This window comes from Haliotis rubra, unplaced genomic scaffold (assembly GCF_003918875.1).
Source record: "Haliotis rubra isolate DU_JTF1 unplaced genomic scaffold, ASM391887v1 Scf953, whole genome shotgun sequence".
NCBI classification, from domain to species: domain Eukaryota; kingdom Metazoa; phylum Mollusca; class Gastropoda; order Lepetellida; family Haliotidae; genus Haliotis; species Haliotis rubra.
The window spans coordinates 279,296-302,540 of NW_025767694.1; the positions used below are offsets into that span (position 1 = coordinate 279,296).

Here is a 23,245-nt window from a genome sequence, read left to right on the forward strand (position 1 = left end):
TGGGAGCTCAGAGAGGGAACACGTCAAAATCCACCAAAGAGTAGTATCCATCAGATCTCATCAAGAAGGCGAGTGTCGTACATGAGACTTACGCTGATGAAGCTGTAGACAGCGGGATGAAGAGACGCTTGCGCAACCTACGACGGTCTTGAGATGCAGCAATGGTAGATTGTAAGTGCTCTTACGGCACAGAGCGTGAGGTCTTTGATGTCATCTGGCCCGAGAATAGTGGACAACGGAGGTAGGGTAAACAGTCTATCCGGTTGTCCTGGCAGTTGGTTCTTTGCAATGAAATCCCATCGAAGACCCAGAAAAACTCTGCCGTGCTTTTTCCTTTCAAAACGCACTCAGTTGACATCCCAAGTATGGAGTTCCGAAATGCAGATGTTGTAGGTAGTCAGCAACAACCTGAGCAGAAACTGTGGTAAGCGATGGTATGCCCTTCAATCTGCAGTAGTCTTCGAACCTTTCTTCTTCCACTTGTCATCAACCGTGTAGAAGTCCGATGAACCGAAGTAATAGCAGCCGCCACTCTTCTAGAGAACTCCTTGGCACGCAAAGATTTCTGGAAATGCGCCAGACTTGAAGATGGAACATCTGTGGGGATCAGTGTAGTTGTTCTGAATGTGGATAGACAAGCAGATCATCTCAGTCTGGTAGAGGTACTGGATCTGAAACAGCAAGGCTTAGCAAATCCACGAGCCAACTACGGGCCGCCCAGTAAGCTACGACCGAGAGCAGTGTCATCTTTTTGGTGGACTTCAGCTTCTGAAGTACTTGTGGAAGAAGCGCCAGTGGTGGGAACTCATAAGCATTGAGGTCCTCCCAAGAGATCGCTAGGGCGTCCTGATCCAGACTTTGATCTTAACAGATTAAAACATCTTTCCTCTTAGACTTATCCTGTAACCCTCTACAGTTAACTGAGCAGCAGCTAAAACCTCAACTAGTCATTGTCATTGTCGTTAACACAGTTCTCTCCAGTGGGCAGTGTCTTGCCTCCCTGACTGAGTGAGTCTTGTCATTGGCATTGCTTCTGTGGTCAATGGGTACTATTGATATTCCCACTGAATGCTCTCAACACTACAATCGTATAACCTTACCGTCCACCCTGTCGGGTTTAGTCAGATCTGACTGTATGTGCATCCCTTACGTTCTCTTTATATACAAGAGGGAGGGAGGGAGTTGTGTGTGTGTTTGTGTGTCGTAATATATGAATACTATTATGTGTTCTATGTGCTGAACACTATGGAGATCGGAAATGAGCCCGAAACCTCCCTTACGGGTCATCTTCTGGCATGCTTCCCTTCAAGCCGCATGTCAAGTGACCAGATAAGTGAAATGGCGAGCTAACACTCGTTCGGTAGTGTTTTTGCTATTTTGGTTTTGTTGTAAGCTAAAAGAATCTCCCTCCTCCTGAGATTTGGTCTTTGGGGGTCTGTGTTTATGCATATATGTATCCCAAGACAGATCTCTTCTGACAAAGAATTAGCCAAACCTGTAGAGGTTTTCAATTCTTTGAAGAGGATCATCTTTGGGGTAAAACCTCCCACCTCTGTTCACTGGTGTACCGTATATTACCGTCTATAAGCCGTATTTTGAGGATACAAAAAAACAGTCTGTAGAAGGGGGTCAGCTTATCTATGAGTTACTCTTAACTTTTTCCCAGGGTAAGAAAACAACATCGTATCACTTCGCGTGAACCAACAACAAAAGACAACTTTGTCAGTAAAGATGTCAAATTTGCAATTAAACATCAATTTACCTTTTAAGTTCTAAGTTGTTTTGCTGGGCATTGTATTATTTGCAGGGATTGAGATTACCGTGTGTATTTGAGCCGGAAATAGCAATCAGCTGTGCACACGTTTCCCAGCGATCAGCTCAAACATGCACAATAATATAATGGGATGAGATCTGACGCAGTCATCAGTAAAATATAATACAGAATACTATTATTTAACCCAAAGAAATATATCCTAGCATTGTGTAATTTAATTACAGTTTTTACTCTATAAATTAATTAAGATTAAGATTACCATGTGTATTTGAGCTGGAAATAGCAATCAGTTGTGCACATGTTTCCCCGCGATCAAGTTTAAACATGCACAATAATACAAAGGGATGAATTGGAGGCAGCAAGGAAGATGCGCAAAGCCCACACTAGGCAAAGAATCAAATCTTCAACATCATCTGGCCATTTTGGTATGCCAATATTAGTTATCTCCCTTTAAACGAAAACAGCACTCATCCCATTGACCTTAGAAAGTAAATATATTATTTGACCAGAGACTGAGAATAAATAACCTAATAGTTTAACAAAAAAATCAAATCAGATACTGTCATTAGGACAGTGTTCTTTCTTACATAATGATATTACAATGACCCATCTTTTAGTGTTCTTTCTTACATAATGATATTACAATGACCCATCTTTTAGTGTTCTTTCTTACATAATGATATTACAATGACCCATCTTTTAGTGTTCTTTCTTACATAATGATATTACAATGACCCATCTTTTAGTGTTCTTTCTTACATAATGATATTACAATGACCCATCTTTTAGCTATCATCTTGTAGACAAAATACCATACAACAATTTAGTCACTGACACTGGCTGTCCAAGACAAGCAAGACGTCCCACCACATCAAATGAGGATCAAACTAGCTGATGTCTTAGAGCAACAGTGTGTGTCTAGTTCTGTCCTCATGCTGTCTGCCCCATTGTCGGTATCCCTTAGTTGACATAAAAGAATGGAGTCCAAATAAGCCCCTGCCGCCCTGTTTGACTGGGGTGCTAGAAGTAAGTTTTACACTAGGTTTACTTTCTGAGGCTGCCGTCACTGGACCCATGTGATTCTTGATTACTGTAGCCAAATGCTTGTTCAACGTTTGTAGCATTTTTTTGCACTTGGACAATGGAGGGATGGTAAACATACGATCTGGTTGTCCCGGCAGTTGGTTTTTTTTGCAACAAGTCCCAACAAAGACCTAAAAAAGCCCTGCCATTCTTCTTTCGCTCAAAATGTACACGGTTTACGTCCACAAGTGAAGTTCAGAGATACGAGCAGCAATAGCTAAAGCCACCAAGAAGAAGGTTTTAAAGGTGATATGCTCAAAGTTCTTGCCAGTGGAGGTTCATAGAGATCCCAGGCCGGAGGTCTAAACTTCTGGGACTGGTCCGTGAGTCTGTTAGAGCACAGAAGGTACTGAAGTTAAGGAACCGTAGAAACTTTAGTACCCGCACCAGTATCCAAAACCGAGTTGATTGCTGCTAAATAAGTGGCCAACGTAGTACTCTTTCGTTTCTTAGTGGAACAGAGATGCTGCAGAAACTCCGCGACGACTTGAACAGAGGCAGTAGTAGGAAAACCTCTGTGACCTTGCAGTAAGCTTCGAACCTCTTCCACTTTTCATCATACAATGAAAAAGTCAAGGTACAATGAGCTGACATGATAGCCATGGCTACCCAGCGGGAGTAACCTTTGGCTACAAGAGACCTTTGGAGAAGCTCCAAACATGCAGACTGAGGGTCTGAGGAGACCCATGGCGCTGGTCTAAATGAGGGTGAAGCAGGAGATCGTGTCGATCTGGAAGCAGTACTGGGTTTGGCTGTGCCAGGCTTCTTATGGTTATGAACCAACTTCCCCCTGGCCAAAAGGGAGCGACCAAAAGCAGACGAATCCTGGAGGTGGTCGTCGGCTTCTGTATGACCCTGGGAAGTAGAGCTGGAGGAGAAAATGCATAAGCATGCAGGTCCAGCCAGGAGATGGCCAGAGCATCTAGATCCCACTGCTGAGGGTTCGGGATTGGGAACACAAACATAGGGAGTTGGTTGATGAAGCTTGTAGCGAACAGGTCTATCACTGGCTGGGACATTGGGTAAACCATCGTGCGAAAGATCTGAGGATGGAGCTTCCATTCCGTTGATGACAGGCGCCTGGAGCGAGAGAGAGCGTCTGCGATCACGTTCTTTGCTCCTGGAATGTGTCAACAATGTCTAGTGAGTTGATTAGATGGAAGAACTGAACCGTCCACTGTTGCAACTTCGCTGACCCTGTCGACCCGAGATGGTTGATATACCAAAATACAGTAGAGTTGTCTGACTGAATCATCAGGTCTCTCACAACTCTTCCTTGTGCTTGTCGGACAAAATTACAGCTAGAAATTTATACAAACCTGTAGAGGTTATGAATTCTTTGAAGAAAGTCCTCCTTGGGGTACATATAAGCATTTAAACGTCCATTTAAAATCCCACGACAGTTGCAACTATATTTTTAATAAAATATTTACAAAACAAAAACTCATTTTTGTCTTGTGAGACCACCCCTACAGGGCCCCCTCGGGGCCCCCTACAGCCAAGAGCAGGTAACTCTAGCCGTCAACCTCGCACCTCACTTTTCATACTGAACGTATCAGAATGAGGGGAGGCAGGTGGCCGTACCCCAAGGAGGACTTTCTTCAAAGAATTCATAACCTCTACAGGTTTGTATAATTCTTTTTCAGAAGAAGTCCTCCTTGGGGTACATATAAGCATTAAACAGACTCCCAAAGAAAAAGGAGCCAGGAGTGGTTTTCTGTCTGACAAAGTGATCCATAGATAGTAACAGTCTACAACTGTACGGAAATAGAGAAAATTACACTCACCTAGTCCCCTGACTGCTGATGTCAATCAAGGCGGGGGGCATGACTAAGGCGTGGACCCCTACTGTCATAGCCTATATGCCGATTGGCTGATCGGATATTACATCCCCAGTCAAACCACACACCCCGACCTAAGTTCGGAGGGGTGCAAAAACCAGGAACTCGCCAAACCAAACTACTGTCCATAGCGCACAGCTGTTCAAGCGTGTAAAATGGAAAGTAAAAGTAAGGAACCGATCACCAACGGATAGCAGGACTAAAAACCACCACCAGATACCATCATCGATAAAAAGGAGATGATAAAAACCCAACACCAAGTGCAGAAATGGTCAGAGTAAAAATCTGGAAAGCTCAATCGGCTTGAGAGGTGCTACTGTGTCCACTGCGGAGAACCGTCTGGCCAAACTGAGCACGCTCACGTGAGTGTTTGTCCAGCTGATAATGACAGATGAACGTACTCGGTCGGCTCCTAAATGCCGCTGAGCAGATCTCCTCAATGGGCAGAGCAGCAGCGTAAGCCTTGGAGGTAGCTACTGCACTACGCACCGGAGTAGCCTCGGATAATAGATGCAGCTTAGCCAGACTCTAACCGAGACTGTAAAAGTCCAACACCTCGACTACAGTCGAAGAAAAGGGATCGAGAATCCCTCTATTTCCACACCAGCGCGCATAACAGGCCCACCTATCCTCATACTGTACGTTAGTCGAATCCCTCCGAGAAGCCAGAATTGTGTCTGCAACTGGTGCAGGAATTCCGTTCGCTTGGAGGCGATTCCGGACAGAGGCCAAGCCACCCACTGAATCCTGGGATTCGGGTGTGGCGTGCCTTCCTGGGATAGTAGGTCCGGTCGCATTGGTAATAGTACAGGAGTCTAGACAAGCAACCTGAGTATTACCAGCAACCAGCGCTGAGATGACCACAGAGGTGCAAGAAGCACTGAGGTCGCCCAGGACACACCCCCAGCCTGAATTGTTAGTGTCGGCACCGGTGTTTCCAACAGTAAACCCTTGGATAGATTCCCGGTGTCGGTCCACCACCGTAAGTGAGGAATGACCCACTCCGGAGTTACCAGAATCTTCTCGTAACTCTCTGAGTGAGACCACAGCTGCGCTATCGCTTGCTGAACAGGTTGCATCCTCAGGCATGCACGCCAAACTATGTCCACTGTCGCCGCCATGTTGAAGCCAAGTTCGAGCTGAGGCCCTGGGGGACTGGAGAAATTGAAACACAATCCCCTGGACTTTGGGAATGCGGTCCCGAGACAGAGAGACTATGCCCTGTTTTGTCTCGAATCTCGCCCCCAAGAAAACCAGATCCTGGGTGGGAACCAAATCTGATTTCTTGAGGTTGATAATCCAACCCAACTTGGTGAGAGTATCCATGACTGACTGTGTGGAATCCCGACTCAAGTGGGTAGCGAGTGCCCTGAGAAGCCAGTCGTCCAGGTACGGGTAACCCGAGTTGCCCTGTGCCCTGGCGATCTGAGCTGGCACCAGCATGAGTTTGGTGAACACCCTTGGCGCCGTGGAGATGGAGAGCACACGAAACTGATAACACTTCCTGTCGAAGGAAAACCAGAGGTATTTCCAAAACTCAGGGTGCATCAGTACATGGAGGTATGCGTCTTTGAGGTCGATTGACGTGAGCCAATCCCTTGCCTCTACAGATGAGATCACTGAACGCAGTGTCTCCATCTTGAAAGACGGCACCTCTATTAAATCATTCAGACCCTTGAGATTAAGAATGGGTCTGAACCCTCCGTCCTTTTTGATGACCAGGAAATAAGTGGAGTAAAACCCCAGGTTTTCCTGGCCCACCGGAACCATTTCGATGTCTGCCTTGTCCAGCAATGACTGGACCTCGGCACAGAGTATATCCGCCTTCTCCTGAGAGTTTGGCACCGGAGTGCAACGAATCCTGGAGAAAGGTAAGTAAGTAAGTTGCCGTGCCAGCGTGGACAACGACACAAGATCATCCACGCCCTCCTGGTCCACCAGTTGCCTCTGCAGGGCAGAGAGCTAGGCTGAGTGAACCGTAACCCGAAGCTGCCGTACTGCGTTGCGGTACTGCTCCTCGAGGGAGTGGTAAACCGACTTCAGCACCTTGTTACCGGAGGAGAAAGGCGGCAAGCGTCAACCCTGACAAGCCGAGGCTCGGCTTGACACTCGTCAACCACCGGGGGATCAAACAACATTTCCTCTCCCATCAAGTAGCGCCGATTTAGCTCGGGGAGATCGAACCGTGACCGACTACCTGACAGGAAAGGGTTGGTTGATTACTTCACTGATAAGCGAAGGTAAAATACGTAGCCGGGTATCGGCAACCAGACACGAGCGAAAGCTTCACCGGGAAGCCGGAGCTACGTGGGGTTAGGGTCGTCCAAGGTGACAACCACCTGAGGCTGTACAGCCGCGATGCATTCGTGCACCTGCCTCAGGGACGAACCAAGCGAGAAGCTAGCTGTTCCTAGCCGCTCCCGACCCCCATCCTCATCCATGGCTTCCTCCTCCCGCTCCTCCAGGCAAGAGCTCTCTACATCGAGAGTCAGCTCCGAAGGAACAGAAGAAGGGGCCACGGACGACAGAGGATCGAGAACCGCCGAGAAGCCTGGCTCGACCGAGGCTCTGTTTAAGCTCCCCCGCCTAATGGTAACTGTTGCCCAGTAAAAATGTAGATATATACGCATATTTACACACAAAAATAGCAAAAAAGGAAACCGCACGGACAATAACAAATTTGCCAAACCATACAGCAATTTAAACCAGCTTAACATGTATCATGAACAAGCGGAGAAAAAGCAAGCTATGTGTGCTAACATACAACAGCGTAATATACCGCAGATACAGAAGTATATGCTAAATTACCAACACTGACTTACCGTATTTCACTGAAAGCGAAAAAAGAATAAGGCAGCCTAGCATATGGTAAACATATACACACAAAACATCCAAGCTGTGCAGGCACCAAGCCTAACACACGCTAGGGACGAATGTAAGCCACATGGTCCGCCATCTTGCCTGCCATTTGTAAGGCTGGAGATGGGAACCGACCTGCAAAGTTACAACAATTTATGAATGAAAAAGTCAGCCTATAAATTCCATCTAGCGCCCGTGCGGAAGAAAAGGAACCATACATACAGTATTTGACTCTTTATCACTCATATCCGAAGGGAAGAAGCACAAAACTTCAATGGAACACACGCACGTCTTTCCAGAAGAACGACAGCATGAAAAGTGAGGTGCGAGGTTGATGGCTAGAGTTACCTGCTCTTGGCTGTAGGGGGTACTGAGGGGGCCCTGTAGGGGTGGTCTCACAAGACAAAAACGACTGACTGAGTTTGGTTTTACGCCGCTTTTAGCAATATTCCAGCAACATCACGGCGGTGGACACCAGAAATGGGCTTCACACATTGTGCCCATGTGGGGATTCGAACCCCGGTCTTCGGCGTGACGAGCCAACGCTTTAACCATTAGGCTACCCCATCGCCCCAGACAAAACTGAGTTTTTGTTTTGTAAATATTTAATTAAAAAATATAGTTACAACTGTCTTCGGATTTTAAATGGACATTTAAATGCTTATATGTACCCCAAGGAGGACTTCTTCTGAAAAAGAATCTAGTTGATGTGAAGACACTTGATGTTCTAGGAAGTGAGCAGCCCAACCCTTGAGAGATGCATTGACAAATAGATGATGAGCCAGGACGAAGGGACTCACAGAGTCCAGCGCAAACGCTGTTTGTCGAGCCAGCATCACAGGATCGCAGACAGGTGTCGAACATTCCCCCGATGAACTGAAGTCTCCAGGTTTGTTCCAACTTGCCTAGATTGAGCAGCCACCCTAACTGCCGAAGCAGCTGGGTGGTGAACTGCAGCTGTCGAAGTAGGACACTTGGATCCCGTGTGGACTGGATGCAATCGTCTATGCAACCTCGAAGGCAATCCCTCGAGAGTGAAGGAAAGATATGATCGGTTTGGTGGCCCAAGGCCGTAGATATTGCAAATGGCCGGACCCGCTATTGATACCATGTCCCCTCGAAGATGAACCGAAGGTACCTTCGGTGTTCCAGTTGGATCGGGACGTGGAGATAGGTGTCCTGCAGATCGAGACTGATAAGGTAACCCCCTTTCTTCAGGATGGTGCGAAACAGCCCGATCGACACCACCCTGAAGTGGGGAGGTGCTAGCATGTACTATGCGTTGAACAATTTCATGTTGAATATTAGGCGCAGTTTTGGGAATTGTTCTTTGGTACGAGAAAAGTCGGAGAGTAAATGGAGTGACGGGTGATGGACCGAGGCTCTCTACTGTTAACTTGTCTAAGAGCGAAACCCATGGTAGATCTCAGGATTGGGAGCTGGTCTGGAAGCTCAGAAGCATGTGGAGCATCAAAGTGGTGTGCCCATAACAGGTAACTGTGTAAGAGAGTGTTGGTGACAAACGGGTCCTGAAGGAAGAACCAATTCGGGGTGAAGATTCCTAGTCTCCCACCAACTGGAGAGCTGAAAACCGGAACGACTGGAGGCAGAAGTTCCCAGTGGCACCAGGATATCGATAAGTCACTGTTTCTCTGAGCCACTCCTGGGTCCGGGATGAGGCCTGGCAGGACGTCTGGTGGTGTCGGTAGGACAAATCTTAAAGGGGAACCAGAAAGGTTTGGTGAAACCACCCAAACTGAAGCCCTAACTAGACCAGGGGAACCAGAACAGGGTAGAGATCCCGCCAAGATAGGAGAGTCAGAGTACCGATGATATCCAGAACGAGATAAGGTCTGCTGGTGTGAACTGGTTCGGCTAGGTGACCTCGAACGATGGTGTGAACTTTTGAGGAGATCAGGAACAAGATGGGGAACCAGTTCGGCTGTGTGATCCAGAACGAGATCGCGATCCAGATCGGCTGCGTGATCTCACTACTATGTAAGCTGGTTAGACCGTGTAATCAAGTTCGGTTGCATGATCCAGCTCAGCCATGTGATCCGGTTCGGCTGGGACATCCATTGTGGTCGTGTGAGCCGATTCAATGGTGTGAGTCAGTTCAGTAGTGTGAGCCGCTATGGTCGTAATAAATATACTGAAACTTTCTGTAACTCATGGCATGTGACCTCTAGTGACCTTGACCTCATTAAAAGGTCACAAAATAGTTGATGTGATCAATAAATAATTACTTTCATCAAATTAGGATCCTATTTAATGTACAGGTGATCAACACTCACTGAAACCTATATTTGATTGAGATGGCAATAACTGCACAAGTATGAACAGAAATTCAAAATATAGCTAAGATAAGTTGGCCCTTACCATTCTTTTCTTCCTTTCATCTGACCGCTTCTTTTTTTCTTTCTCTTTAACTTCCTCAAACTCCTCTACCATGTCCAGACAGCTCTCCAGATTCTCAACTGGTTCCCATGTGTCAAATGCTTTTGAGTAGCCCTTCCATCTAACCTTGTACACTTTTATCCCCTGAAACAGTAAGTGAAGTGACCAAGTGAATTTTGTCAGGACCAGACAAACCAATGATTGTTATTATAGTACTGTTGGAAATAGAAAAAAACTGTATTTTCTCATTTATCTCTACAATTTATGTAGTTGATATGTGAAAGTGTGAAATATCTGTTAAACGAAGTTCGGCCAAACTACTGACTGACTGACTGACTGAGTTTGGTTTTACGCCGCTTTTAGCAATATTCCAGCAACATCACGGCGGGGGACACCAGAAATGGGCTTAACACATTGTGCCCATGTGGGGATTCGAACCCGGGTCTTCGGCTTGACGAGCCAACGCTTTAACCAGTATCGGCCTAACTACAGTCTCAGTGGTATAGAGATAGGAAACGGAGAAAAAGGACTTTACTGAGGGGAAATTAGTGCAGAAATGAGCAATGTGGGTTTTTTCTAAGTCCAAAAAGACTTATTTGGAACAGACCATGACTTTATGCAAATTAGTGTGCGACGATATTGTATTACAAAGGACACTTTTTAAATGCCCAATTTGAAATTAGACGTAGATTCATTATAGACGATAGCTGACGTAAAAAATAATAACTTTTATGCCGAAACTATTAAGGATGTAGCTACCATGCAGTCTCACTGTCACTATAAAAAGAAACAGATAGGAGGGGTTGCCTCAAAAGCAAAACCTGGGGTCGGGCTTGGGGATAGAGATATCAGCTGAGATAAGATAATCCTTTAGGGTAATTATACTGGGGAGGTACACGGCACATCATAACAATTTACAAATAATATCCAGTCCTGTCGATCTTCGGGTGGTCATGCCACCTATATACTCACGACGCGCTTCTATGGTTTTCGGTATCATACTCTCTTACATATCTCAACATAAACTTTATGAAAGAAAGACACGTGAAGATGTTAATCAGTAGATGAGACATAGTCAACACACATGAAAAAGCACAAAATATCTTTGAGATGACCCCTTTGCCTGTAGGCAGCACATGCATTTCATGCCAGGTGAGTCGACGGTCCGGTCGTCATACCTGGCTGAGCCTAATCTAATTGCCATCTATAGTCTGATCTATTGTTTTCAGCAGCTATTCGTATTTTTCTAAGTTTTGCCCGATTTTACGAAAGTAAACATGCTTTTCTGATATCGATACGATCCCACTGAACGCCCAGTTAGGTCAAGTGGGTTATTTCGACATATGCTATTTGCAGTTGTGTCAATTTTAGGATACAGAGTAACAGCCTAAAAACAGTTTTTTTCTATTTCCATCAGTACTATAGAAACAATATTCCATGTTGTCAGGGTTACCACAATGCTACAGTCAACTAAGCCATCAGCATTGACTAACTCATCCAATTTACTAGCTCTAACAATATGCATCAAAGTCATGTGGCCTTTTCTAACCCCATCCACATGGCTCTCTTCAAATTAAACTATCCTGACTATACCGTCTTTTTTTTGTCAATATTGATACAAATGATAAGATATTCATTTGGATTAATGCTTAACCCCTTGGATGAAAGAAGGATATGCATAAAAAGGTCTCTTTTATGTGACATCATTTTAGGCAGAGTAAAACAACATTCTCTAAAAATTAGAGCCACAAGGATTTGTGTGAATTTTTCTGTATTAGTATCTGGAATATCAGATCTGAAAGGTCACATTAGACAGGGCTCAATTTAAGGAAATCACACCTACTTGCACTCAGTGCATATTTAGGTAAAGACATGGTGCACAAGACGAAAAGAGTTTTCACCTGCTTCTCAATATACACTGCACAAAAGAATCCAAGGAACACCTAGGTTTTTTATTATAAAGAAAACACATATAATACGATGAAAACATATTTTATTGTGGTTATGGTCAATTCATTGCAGAAACAAAATCACATGAATTGAGATCAAACACAAGAAGTGTATGGACACAATGCACCTTTTACCGTGATAGGGGTCACTTTCAAAAGCCACAAGAACTAGAGTTCTCTAGTACCGCGTGTCCCCCTCTGCTCTCAATGCAGGTGAGGCACCGTCGTCTCATCGATGCAACAAGATTCCTCAGAGTGTCTTGGGGAACAGCTAACCAATCTTGTTGCAGGAATTGTAACAACTGCACAGCGTTTACAGGGGTAGATGATTGATCCTTACACGTTGCCCCAACACGTCCCACAGGTGTTCAGTGGGCACTAGATCGGGTGAATAGGCCGGCCACTGCATGGTGTTGACATTGTTTTGTTGCAGGAAGTCAATGACAACTCCCCCACGGTGTGGTCGTGCGTTATCGTCCTGCAAAAGTGGCTGCTTGACCAATGGCGTTTAGGGCTGGAATAACGATGGGTTGCAAATTCTCATCCTGATACCTTATGGCTGTCAGATTCCCTTGGATGTAATAGAGGAGTGCGGGTGACCATTGCTGAAGCCACCCCACACCATAAGTGACCCCCCGCCAAACCTGTTTCGTTCCCTAACGTTGACGTCAGAAAATCTCTCGCCCGGACGTCTGTACACATGAATACGGTCATCATTGTACTGCAAACAAAATCTAAACTCGTCAGTGAAGAGCACATTGTTCCACTGACGTCTGATCCAACGCAAATGGTGTCTGGCCCATGTTAAACAGTTGACTCGGTGATGTGGAAGCAGTGGTGGACGTACAGCTTGACATTGTGACCTTAAATTGCTCTCTTTGCTTTTTTTTGATGATAATTACATTTATTTTCCCAGAAACATATGCAGTCATATTGAAATGATACTTGCAACACAAACACAGCAATTTATACATTGATAGTAGCAAAGCAAGCTAAAGGTGAGTTTAACACCAGACTGCTGCAACCATTTGACATGGAACTCATTTATACACCCGTGTGCTGCATTTGACCACGAATATGTCCCTGGGAGATCTAGACACCGATCTGGGGGAATGTCATGGGATTGCTAAGGCAATTGGGAAGATAATTCCTTTAAATGACCTTAAATTGCTCTTACGCAGACGGCTCCTGATGGTCTGAACTGAGACACTGACGTTGTCTGCATTTTGGAGGTGACTTCTAAGGGCGTTTGCAGTGACAGTTCTTTGACGTAACGCTGTGATGACAATGAATCTGTTCTGTCGACGAGTTGTTATTTGTGGACAACCAGGGCAGCGTTATTCACAGACTTCTCCAGTAGTTTGGAAACGAACCTATAGTCTGTAAATAACCGAGGGTGAAACATTAAATCTTCTCGACGCCTCACATATGGCAATAGCCTCCTGGATCAACCCAATAGCTCTCCCCCTGTCGGCAATGCTTAGACGGCGACATTGAGGCATGGTTTTCAACATGTGATTGAACTGTGTTCCAGGCGTTGCTTACAAGGTAAATTTGTGCATGATGTTCAGGGAGATTTGCACTATCACGTGCACTGGCAGGTTTGGGTGTATTCGGGAGAATAAGACCTATGGAAGCCTCAGATTGCAACTCAGAAATGCGGAAAAATGTCTAATTTCCAACTTCAAACCCTTCAAAATTCTATCGGCTTATCGTCCTAACATAACATGACCTTTAAACCATTACCAGTTGTCGATCAAATGAAATCATTATATTGCACTCAATCTCTGCAAATTTTCCAGCATATTAACTAAAAGATTCTGACCCAAAATTACCACTGTTCCTTGGATTCTTTTGAGTAGTATATAATACTTGAGTTTGGTTATTTATGATTTGGAACATTTTAACAAACTTATGAATGGTGTAATTCAGTTATGATGAAATTGAGTCTGTATCCCAGGATTTCTCAGACATTTCAGTTGATTTCACTGGTTCATGGCGATGGTCTTTCGTGTGGTCACCTGTCACTCATACATCTACCTTAAGGACCATTTCTACCATGCTGTCATGTACATACTTTTCCATCAACACTGTTTATTTTAGATCTCCCCAAATGTCCGAAGAGGAGTCCACTTTTGAAAACTGTTCCCTGTAGTTTACAATGGACATCTTGCATATCTATAACCATTTCTCTATTCTGGGACGTATATTTTGTTGGTGTTTTGTCGAACAGTGGTTTATCATGAATCGTCACAATCTTTATTCTCTCTGTGCCCAATAGATGCATTCTGAATTAATTCTTTGACATCTGACCAATAGTGCATTTTTGTGTGTTTGATTATATTGTTTCCCTGTGTGTGTCAAGAGTCCGAAAGATGTAGGCTGCAACCTTTCTCCCGTTTCTTAGAAGCCTGCCAATAGTCTTTTCTTGAATATGTTGAAGCTTGCTGAGACTTCTTGGATTAAAAAATGCCACTTGCTGTCATTTTTAATACATCTTTTCAAGCCATGGAATGCCTTTTCTTCATTTCGTCAACATCCGGCTACGTCAGATGTCCCCTATGTCCTGGCATACCTTGGTATCAACTTAGACATATATCCAGTGAATGCTGGGCGATTTTGTCCAGATTCATGAGTGCCTGTATGTCCACAGCAGCCACATTGCCCTCACTTGTAATATAGGTTTTCGTCCTCACCACTGCCTCACAACAGATCCAGTTTAATCTGTTTGACCTGCGGTCTTGTATCTTCCACATGCATAGACTCAGCTGGAAACTGATGTAGCTCCCTTCTTTGTTGACTGATTTTTGTATCAGCGTTTGATTATGTTTCCACCAAATTCACAACTGTTGTCTACTTTTCTTAACCTGTTTCCATATGGTAATGTGGTCTTGTGCTGCTGGTCTCATGTAAAGAAATAAATACCTTGAACTTGTTGAACAGGAAGTCATCACTGAATTTCTTCCTCATTTGGTGTTACTGGTCTCTGGAGCCACCAGGTGTATTAGCAGGGTTTGGGAGGCTCTTGGCTTGTTGGGCTCTGTCCCTACCTCTGTAGATAATCAGTGCCCTTAAATAATGACAATGCTGACTCCACAAACCAGAAATATCAGAATTTCCTTTCAATCCCTTCTCACCAGTCTTCTCATAAATGCCCAGTAAACAAGTGTTCTGTAGATGGGTTGGTTTCCAATGTTCTTGTTTCTATTTGGACTGGCAGCTGTTTTGCCTTTTGCTGCCCTCTTCTGCCCTCCATGTTTTTTTTAAATATGTGGCTTGGAGAGTGCCTGCTTTGTACTCTTCTCATGATAATTGGAGGGTTCAGTATTGATATATATATACGGCTAACAAAATGTTCAAACACTCTTGTGCACCACAGTACCTGAGGTGTTTCATCCCCATTGTCAGGTAATTATTCTTTCTCAGGCGCATATGACACAACACACTTCTTCTTGTACATAGTGTATCCTAGGGAGAGAGTTGTCTCCCTTGTATAAACAAAATACTCAAAAGGGCCACACTGGGGTCCAACATTTGTGTATGAGTCTGCCAAACTATAAAACGTTTGGATGCGTACAGATTGTCCAGTTACCTTTATATCCATCAGGCAATTTAGATTATATAAATTCCTGTTTTAGGTTGTTGAAGTTACTACCTCTTCCTAATGATAACAAAGTGATTGTATTGCTTGTATTGTATTGATGTGCCTCTGAAGCATCAGTAATAGTAATGTTCATTCTTACCATCTATGATTTACTGTTTGATATTAACAACTGAAGTCCAGAATTCAAAATAAAACTGATTTCTTATGGACTGACCAAGTCATTTATGAGGTATGAAACAAACATCATGCAAATAATACACATATCACATCAAGAGGTCAGGCACCTTTTACAATACAGTAACCTATGCATAACGTTATATCGAGCTACATTATTTCGTCGTTCCATTTTCATTATCCAAGGGAGGTAAATGGAGTAGGCCATAAATGCATGCACTGTTTTAATGTGCAACAAATTTGTTGTACATTAACCAACTAGTTTGTTTGTCAACACACATTAACTAAGGCTGATACAGCTTCTGACAAAATATGGCATGATAAGTAATGACTTAAGAGTCCATATATATAACAGGAGATTATCTCCAAATATTTACATGCATGCGAGTGAGTTTAGTTTTACTCTGCTTTTAGCACTATTCCAGCAATATCACGACGGGGACACCAGAAATGGTCTTCACACATTGTGCCCATGTGGAGAATCGAACTCGGGACTTCGGCATGACGAGTGAATGCTTTAACCACTAGGCTACCCGACCACCCTTTTACATGCAAAAAAACATGAACTTGACAATAATGTGGGATAAGTCAGTGTGATACTGAATCATAAGAATACATTACTGCTTAATTTTCTCTATAAAATACAACCAAATTTACGCCAAGATTATCTGTGTCAAATGAGAGGAAGAATATTGTCATGGTTATTGGCACGGCTACTGCAAAGGCACAATGTTCTAGACTGGAATGCCTTTTTGTTAGATCAAACAAGAGTAATAAGATACCCATCCTGATAATTTCAACTAGATGGTGTTATAAAATAGTATCCATAACTGAAAACTGCACATTATTTAATCTAGTCTGGTCTCCATTTGGATCTCAGGTTTGCTAATGAATTGACAATACTCGCAAATTTAAGTCTGCACTTATAAAATAAATTATATGGAAGGATAATTCAAACATCAACAGAACTAGAATGAATGGTGAAAAGCATCTTTGTGAACAAAGACATTCCGCCAGTGGTTAACAACAGAGCTGAAATTGTCCACGGAGCAGCTGCTCGAGCCATCTAGGTTACTAATGTCAAGGCCAGTTGTCACTCACGTTTGTATTTTTCTTCATTCCTACTATTTGCTCTACTTCGTATAATTGTTCAGCTTCACTATTAGCACCATTACTGCCGTCTCCTGTCGACATCGAGTCTTCCTCGGCCATTTCTTCGTCAGATATCGGCGCACCTTCCTCGTCGTCCGCCATGTTGCCCACTGACAGCGACTATACCATGTTCAGAATAGGGGTGATGTGTAACTTCAAAACATGATTAATTCGCTGAGTGACGTGCACGTTTACAGCTTTGTGGGGTAACAGTTATGTCAGAATTACAACATGTATATGTGATTGTACAGGCTGTCTCACTGACTCTCACTAAAAATCCATATTTGGGTTACATTAACATCCGTTCCACTCAGCGGTATCAATCGACCAAACCATTGACCTATATTTACATTCGTGAACAAAAATAAGGTCAGTGGGACATATATGTATATATGTATATATGTATATATATATATATATGTCGTCTGGTTTAAGATAAGACCTACGTACGATAATAAACGATATTCAAAACTAGGTCTACAGTACGTTTTAAGCAAAACAAAACACATGGGAAGTTACATCGTCATCACATATTAATGTTTGTTATTAAATTCATTATCAATTCAACGACAGACGCCGGACTTTCCCTCATTTCTGCTGTGAACCACTGTACGCGCTTGCTTAGAAGTGTCGGGCTGGCTACTCGTGGTCAGCTAAATGGTTATATATAGGTCATTTATTACGGGAAGGGAAAAAGTTGGTGTGCACAAAAGTACTGAAAATAATTACCCCCCTCGTGTCCATGTATCTCCACTTATGAAAACGATGTATGTCTGTGTGTATGTGTGTGTGTGTGTGTGTGTGTATGTGCATGTTTATGTATATATGTGTGTATATGTATGTGTAACACATATATATATATATGAATACAATTACAGAATTTGATGTACAGTAATTGGATTTTCACATGTCACTCATGTTTTGTACACACATGCCACTACTGCAACGTGATGCGGCGCGTGCTGCACGTGCAGTACGTGACTGTGATTGCCCGATACTTGGTGTGAAGACGAGTGTTAGTTGAGTAATTTCACTTATATGGAAGACATTCATGGACTATCCATGTATTGTGGTATTGTTTTGCTTCTACAATTATGAATTATCATGAAAAGACACTCATGGACGTATGAAACAAGATACGTGATATTAATACTTGATACTCTGGCTTTAACCAGACATATATATGCATGTATTACAAGTTGAATTATATTTACAGAAGACAAGGTTTGGTGAAGTTTGTTTAGAAACGAGTTTTTTATATTCCCAGTCATAGGTGGTTGGAACTTTCTGAGTTTTTTCGGAAGCTACTAATGAATTGTTATTTCACCCAGTTTACCTTTATTTCCTGTTTTTGTAAAACCCCAGGTACTAAACATTGCCCATCAAATACTGAATTACCTATGTTGTTTGGCACACAGTTCATCTACATGGTTAAGCATTGAAAATACCCAACATGTCAGACAGTGTAAAAATACTATTACGGGAAGGGAATTAGTTGGTGTGCACAAAAGTACTGAAAATCAATTACAACCCCAACAACTCCCCAACCCCCAACCCCCATCCCCCTCTCGTGTCCTTGTATCTCCACTTCGCACTTAATAAAACGAATTGCAAAGCATTTGTTATTTTATGATTAAATGTAATTTTTCCACGAGTAATTTAAGGTCGGGGAGTTATCGGCTATTGTTTACAAGGAAAACATGAATAGGTTGGACGAACTGTCTCTTCAAAGTTTTTCTGTCTACAATGTATGTATGTATGTATGTATGTATGTATGTATGTATTTATGTGTGTGTGTGTGTGTGTGCGCGCGTGTGTGTGTGTGTGTGTGTGTGTGTGTCTGTCTGTCTGTCGGTCTGTCTCTCTCTCTCTCTCTCTCTCTCTCTCTCTCTCTCTCTCTCTCTCTCTCTCTCTCTCTCTCTCTCTCTCTCTATCCCTCTCTCTCACTGTGTACACGTACGTACACGTACGGAAATACGGACGCACGCATGTGCACGTGGATGTATGGCAGAAACAGATTATATATTTTTATTTTTCATATTTTGTATAACCGATGTATATAATTCATTGGGTTTTCTTTTCACAGTTTGGGTCATGTAACACAATTTTTCTCTGATTAAAACAAAAATAGAAAAGAAACTGAAATTTGGTAACAATTTACTTGCAGTGGATAAAAAAATAATAATACTTTATTGCCCGACAAAGGAATTCGTTTCACAACAGTTAGACATACAGCATGGTTAAAACAAATTAAGCACAGAAACACGATCACCTTAAAACACACAGATAAACAGGATGAGAAGAATAACCAGTGTATACTGTATGAGACTAGTAGACAAATACATTTAAAATTGTGGCTCAGTCTAACAGTCATTTAAAAGTTTAACGCTAACAAGTATAAAAGATGTTTGGGACCTTTTTGTGCGAACGTTATAATTTAGGGACGAGGAATCTACGTCCAGATGCAAAAAGTTTAAAACAAGAATGTAAGTCATGAGACGGGTCGGATAAAATTTTGTTCGCAGACATTAAAACACGATTCTCATACAAATGACAAAGGGGGTTAAAATTCATGCCGATAATTTTTTTGAACAGGTGGTTACAACCTTTTGGAGTTTCTCTTTGTTTTGGAGAGAAAGGGCATCGAACCAACATTGAACAGAGAACAGTAAAATAGATTGGATACAGCAGTTATAGAAAACATTCAAAATGGCATTGTCAGTGTTAAAAGATCTGAGCCTTCTCATAAAATACATCCGTTGTTGGAATTTCTTGTATATAGCCTCGGCATTTTGAGAGCAAGTGAGTTTACTGTCTGTGATAGTTCCGAGACACTTGTAATCCGTGACAGTCTCTATAATTTCACCATGAATTTGCAGAGGGGCACAGTTTGAATTTGCCTAAAGTCAATGATCATTTCTTTGGTTATTTCTAGTGTTGAGCTGAATGAAGTTTCTGCTACACCATAATGTGAATTTGTTGACTTCAGACCGATAACCTTCTTCAGAGTCTGCCATGAGAGCGACTAGTGCAGTATCATCAGCAAACTTTACTGTTGAACAGTTATCCTTGGTGCTCCGGCAATCGTTGTTGTACAGAATGTAGGCCAGGAGCATTAGACACAAACAATAGGTAACATTGGGAACAAATAGTAGAAAGCTGAATTTTTCAGGAAAGCTTCAGAACATCATTGCCATGTGCAAGATACAAAGTTCTGCAAATTCTACCTTGTGGCATTTTCAAAATGGCCGCCAAAATCATTAAAACGATTATGCAAACAGATATTTCGTCAATAATTATGCCATGTGATATATGAAATGAAAGCTCATCTCACAGGGATTTTAAATATATTGATATCAAGTCTTGTGGCATTTTCAAAATGGCCGCCAATTTCAAAATGGCTGGGGACTTTAAATGGACAAACCATAATATGTTTTTTTCTTATTTCAGAAAGACTTTCTGCTGCTGATCTATGCATTTGGGTGAACTTAATTGAAGTGAGTGTTTCAAACTGCCAGAACAACATAAAACACAACATAATGACAGAAAGATGTGGAATTCCAACCTGTGGAAAAGACACTGCAACTGATCGTGTGGAAGTTCGTGAAAAGGGCCTTCATGGTCTTGTCCGAGCAAGTATATTGAGAGGAGATGGTAACCAGTCATTTTCTTTAAGAAAGCATGGCAAAGTTACCATTTGTTGTCCATGGGGAATGCAGAAGACACTACATCAGAACGAGCAGCATCAATTCTTTCAAAAGAAAAAATGAAGAACTCCTATCTCCCGACATTGAAAGCCAAGCTTCTAAATTGCGCTCAAAGACTCCTGTTGTTAATGTCAAAACACATTGTCTCTACTGTACTAAGGAAATAGCAAAGGGAAAATCTTATTTAAATATTCCCCATCATCGTAGAGTCAAGTCGCATGAAGCTATGACGAAGGATTCTCTTCAAAGCATACTCAAGAAAGCAGATGCTGGAGCTGACGAGTGGGGGGACGCTGTCAAACAACTCCGGATCTCAAATACCTTTGATTGTAGAATAGAATAGAATAGAATAATACTTTAATGCCTTTTCAAGAATTTGTGTTACACCAGCAGAGCTACTGCCACATTAGAGAGATACCAAACATATTTACATACATTCTTTGATTTAGCTATCTTCACATTTGTTTAAGAGAGATATGGTACTTGGAATAAAGGATGTACGGACGCTCTTAGTTTTCACAATTGGAACTTTGTAGCGGCGGCCTGAAGGGAGGAGGTTGTATTCCGAATTTAAGTAGTGAGTACGGTCAGATATGATTTTGACAGCTTGATTCACGATTTGCCGCTCATATATTGATGATAAACATTCAAATCTGACTCCAGCGATTTTATTTGCAGTGTTAACAATTTTGTCTATTTTAGATTTGAGATGAACTGAGAGAGACCCGTACCAACAATGGAAGGAAAATGTTAAAATACTCTGAATAATGCTACATAAAATGATGACATCACAGATGGGTTAACATTAAAAGATCTCAGTTTACGCATGAGATGAAAACGTTGTTGACTTTTTTTGTATAGGGCTTCATTGTTAGAGTTCCAGTTCAGCTTAGAGTCAATGAAGGTTTCCAGATACTTATACTCCGACACTGTCTCAACACATTCACCGTTGATTATCACTGGAAGCATTTCTGTGGGTTTACTCCGAAAGTCAATTATCAGTTCCTTTGTTTTTGTGACATTTAAGAGTAAGTGGTTTTCTGCACACCAAGTCGTAAGATGATAAATGTCCTCTTTATACAGTTCTTCAGAATCAGTGTCGTTCAGTTTGCCGACAATTGATGCATCATCTGCGAAATTTACAGTTGAACAGGTTTGAATTCGAGCTTGCACAATCATTAGTGTAGAGGGTGAAAAGAACAGGAGATATTACACAGCCTTGTGGTGCACCAGTGTTGGTGGTCCGTTTACTCGATACAGCCCCGTTAACTTTCACGTACTGCTGTCTGTCCACAAGAAAGTTTTCGATACACTTGATGAGGTATGAGTTAACGCCCATGTCTAACAGTTTCTGTATCATGATATGTGGCTGGATAGTGTTGAACGAAGATGAAAAGTCAACGAAGAGGATCCTGATGTATGACTTAGGTGTCTCTAGATGTTTATAGACATTTTTAAGGAGTGACATCAACAACTCCTCTCCTTGACCTGTAGGCGAACTGAAGCGGGTCCAGTATGTCGGCAACTTCCTGACGGAGATGTCTCAACAATATGCGTTCCAGCGACTTTATTACTATATATGTGAGAGCAACTGGCCTGTAGTCGTTGAGTTCTTTAGGTTGTGTCTTTTTAGGAACTGCATGGTACAATTTCTGATGTTTTCCAGACCGAAGGAATAACGTGTGTATTCACTGAGAATTGAAACAATCTAGTGAAAACTGTACACATTTGAAGTCTGCACTCCTTCAACACAATGCCGTCAAGGTTGTCAGGGCCTTTTGCTTTTCTGATGTTAATTCTGGTGAAGCTTTGAATGACGTCAGCTTCTGATATATGGATACGACTTTCACTATCCTGTACGGCTTCACTAACTTGAGCTCTCTCATTGGTAAAGTCGTGACAATCAAAGCGGCTGTAGAAAGTGTTGAGGTCCTCAGCAAAGGTTTTATTATCCCCGGCGTTGGTTGTCTGTCGTCGCCTGCTCTTGCCAATCATCGTGTTCACGCCTTGCCAGGCCTTGTTGCAGATTGCTTTGCTGAAACTGTCTCTCAACTTTCTCATTGTATGCTAGTTTACACACACAATCTTTAAGATTGATGTCCTTCTGTATGCATTTGAGTTTTATTCTATCTTTCTTCATGTATGCTCGTTTCTTTTCGTTTAATAAAGATTTCATTTCTTTTGTGATCCAGGGCTTGTTGTTTGGGGAAATTCTGATTTCTTTTTCTGGTATTATGTTGTTGACACAAAAATTTATATAATCCGTAATGACGTCACACATTCCTTCTACTGTTTGTTCTGCATCATAGAACATGTCCCAATCTGTACACGCAAAACATCCTTGTAGGGTTTCAATAGATTCTCTGTTCCATGATTTGACAGTCTTAACAATAGCCTCTCTGTTTTTAACTTTGACGATATGTGGGAAGCAAATACACAGAATTATGGTCCGAAGCTCCTAGGGGTGGTTTACTATATGATTTGTAGGCGTTCTTGATGTTACCATAACACAAGTCAAGGATCTTGTCTTTCCGTGTTCAACATGTTACATACTGATTGTAGGTGGGGAGCACAGACTTCAGGGTACATCCATTAAAATCTCCAAGTATGAATTTCGGCGCATCAGGACAAATCAGCTCTAGGGATTGAACATGATTATGAACTACATCAGCTGCTTGTTTGTTACCGGCACTGGGTGGTATGTA

The 23,245-nt window shown here is 42.5% G+C and overlaps 1 protein-coding gene across 1 annotated transcript in view; it reads right to left on the reverse strand.

Annotated features, from left to right (window-relative positions):
- LOC124264980 (M-phase phosphoprotein 8-like) overlaps nucleotides 1–16,999 on the reverse strand; it is an 87,303-nt gene extending 70,304 nt beyond the window's left edge. Inside the window, exons 1-2 of the mRNA XM_046699761.1 lie at nucleotides 16,783–16,999; nucleotides 9,937–10,098 (exon numbers count right to left, since the gene is read on the reverse strand). Coding sequence (XP_046555717.1) covers nucleotides 9,937–10,098; nucleotides 16,783–16,935 — 315 coding nt within the window. The 5' untranslated portion in view covers nucleotides 16,936–16,999. The remainder of the gene's footprint in view (nucleotides 1–9,936; nucleotides 10,099–16,782) is intronic.
- Nucleotides 17,000–23,245: the final 6,246 nt, after the last annotated feature.